We start from the raw sequence: 1,256 nt of genomic DNA on the forward strand, positions 1-1,256 counted from the left end.
GGGGGGAGGCAAAAGAAGCTGGCTTTCGCATGTGCGGGCCTTGAAAAGCAACGAACCGCATCAAACAATCAACCAGCCGCGTGATGACCAGCTGCTTGGCCGCGCGATCGGACAAAGGGTGCGTGGCAGTGTCGAACAGAAGGAAGCCAGTGCGCGACGTCCGGAGGACGCCCTTATCCACGAGGGACTTTTGCACACGCTCGCGGACCTGCTTCAGCTGGTAGCCCATGCGCAGCAGGTGCCACGTCTCGCCGGACAGGTAATCCATCCAGTCAGCAATGCTGGCGGTCTCCGAGAGGATGTGTCGAGTGGCCTCATCGAGGAGGACATCGCCAGTGGGCTTTGGGGGAGGGAGCACGCATGTGTGTATGTGTGTATGTGTGTGTGTGTGCGTGTGCGTGATAGAGAGGGAGATGGTGAGAAGGGGGGAGAGGGGGAGGGGGGATGGGGGGGAAGGGGGAAACAAAGCCCGGGAAGCACAATAGAAAAGCGGGCGCATGCGAGCCTCACCCCTGTGAGGGGTGGGAGTAGCCGCGGTCTCTTGGCAAAAGAACACGCACAGTCCGGTCGATGACCTCTATGCAGCGCTCGGGGAAAGCGCGCCGGCGGGAATCCTTGGTGGTATCAATCCGCCCGCGGAAGCTCAGCTCAAGCAGGATACACCCACGAAGGACGTATGAAATGTTGTCATTCCACCAGGAGAGATAGCCCTGCGCATGATGACGCCATCAGCCAGATGGGGCGGCAACAGCGGTGGCGGTAGTGGTGGTGGGAGGGAGAGACAGAGAGAGAGGAGGAGGAGGAGGAGGGGGGGAGGGGCACAAGATTAGGAGCTCCTCAAAGTACATGGCGGTAAGAGGTCATACTCTGTGCCTAGGCAAAAATATACACATGTATATGTATGTGCGTGTGCGTGTGTGTGTGTGAATGACAGGAGTCAAAGGATGCACATGTGCGTACCTCCTCGTCCTTCAGCCCCAGGAGGACCACCTCCTCCAGGAGGGTGAGCTTAATCCGCTTATTGGCATCCAGATCGTTGCCGTCGTCAAAGAGATCGACATCCTCGTCGGGCGAGGTGGCCGAGCTGGACTCAAAGTGCATCGGCCCTCCGGGGGCGCCAGACCCCTGCGAGATGGTGGAGTCTCCCCCGTGGACGGAGCTGCCAGAGGCCGAGGCCCCGGCATTCCCCCGGCGGCGCTGGACCAAGCCGGTGGTCATCGTGCAATCGATCGCAGAGCGGGAAGAGAAGGGGGGGG

At 60.6% G+C, this 1,256-nt stretch overlaps 1 protein-coding gene across 1 annotated transcript in view; it reads right to left on the minus strand.

The window, feature by feature from the left end:
• The window catches only part of H696_01705 (hypothetical protein), a 2,159-nt gene extending 905 nt beyond the window's left edge, over window positions 1–1,254 (minus strand). The window contains exons 1-3 of the mRNA XM_009495612.1: window positions 961–1,254; window positions 561–710; window positions 57–340 (exon numbers count right to left, since the gene is read on the minus strand). Coding sequence (XP_009493887.1) covers window positions 57–340; window positions 561–710; window positions 961–1,218 — 692 coding nt within the window. The 5' untranslated portion in view covers window positions 1,219–1,254. The remainder of the gene's footprint in view (window positions 1–56; window positions 341–560; window positions 711–960) is intronic.
• Between the last annotated feature and the right edge of the window lie 2 nt (window positions 1,255–1,256).

Source organism: Fonticula alba (assembly GCF_000388065.1).
Source record: "Fonticula alba strain ATCC 38817 unplaced genomic scaffold supercont2.2, whole genome shotgun sequence".
Taxonomy (NCBI): domain Eukaryota; order Rotosphaerida; family Fonticulaceae; genus Fonticula; species Fonticula alba.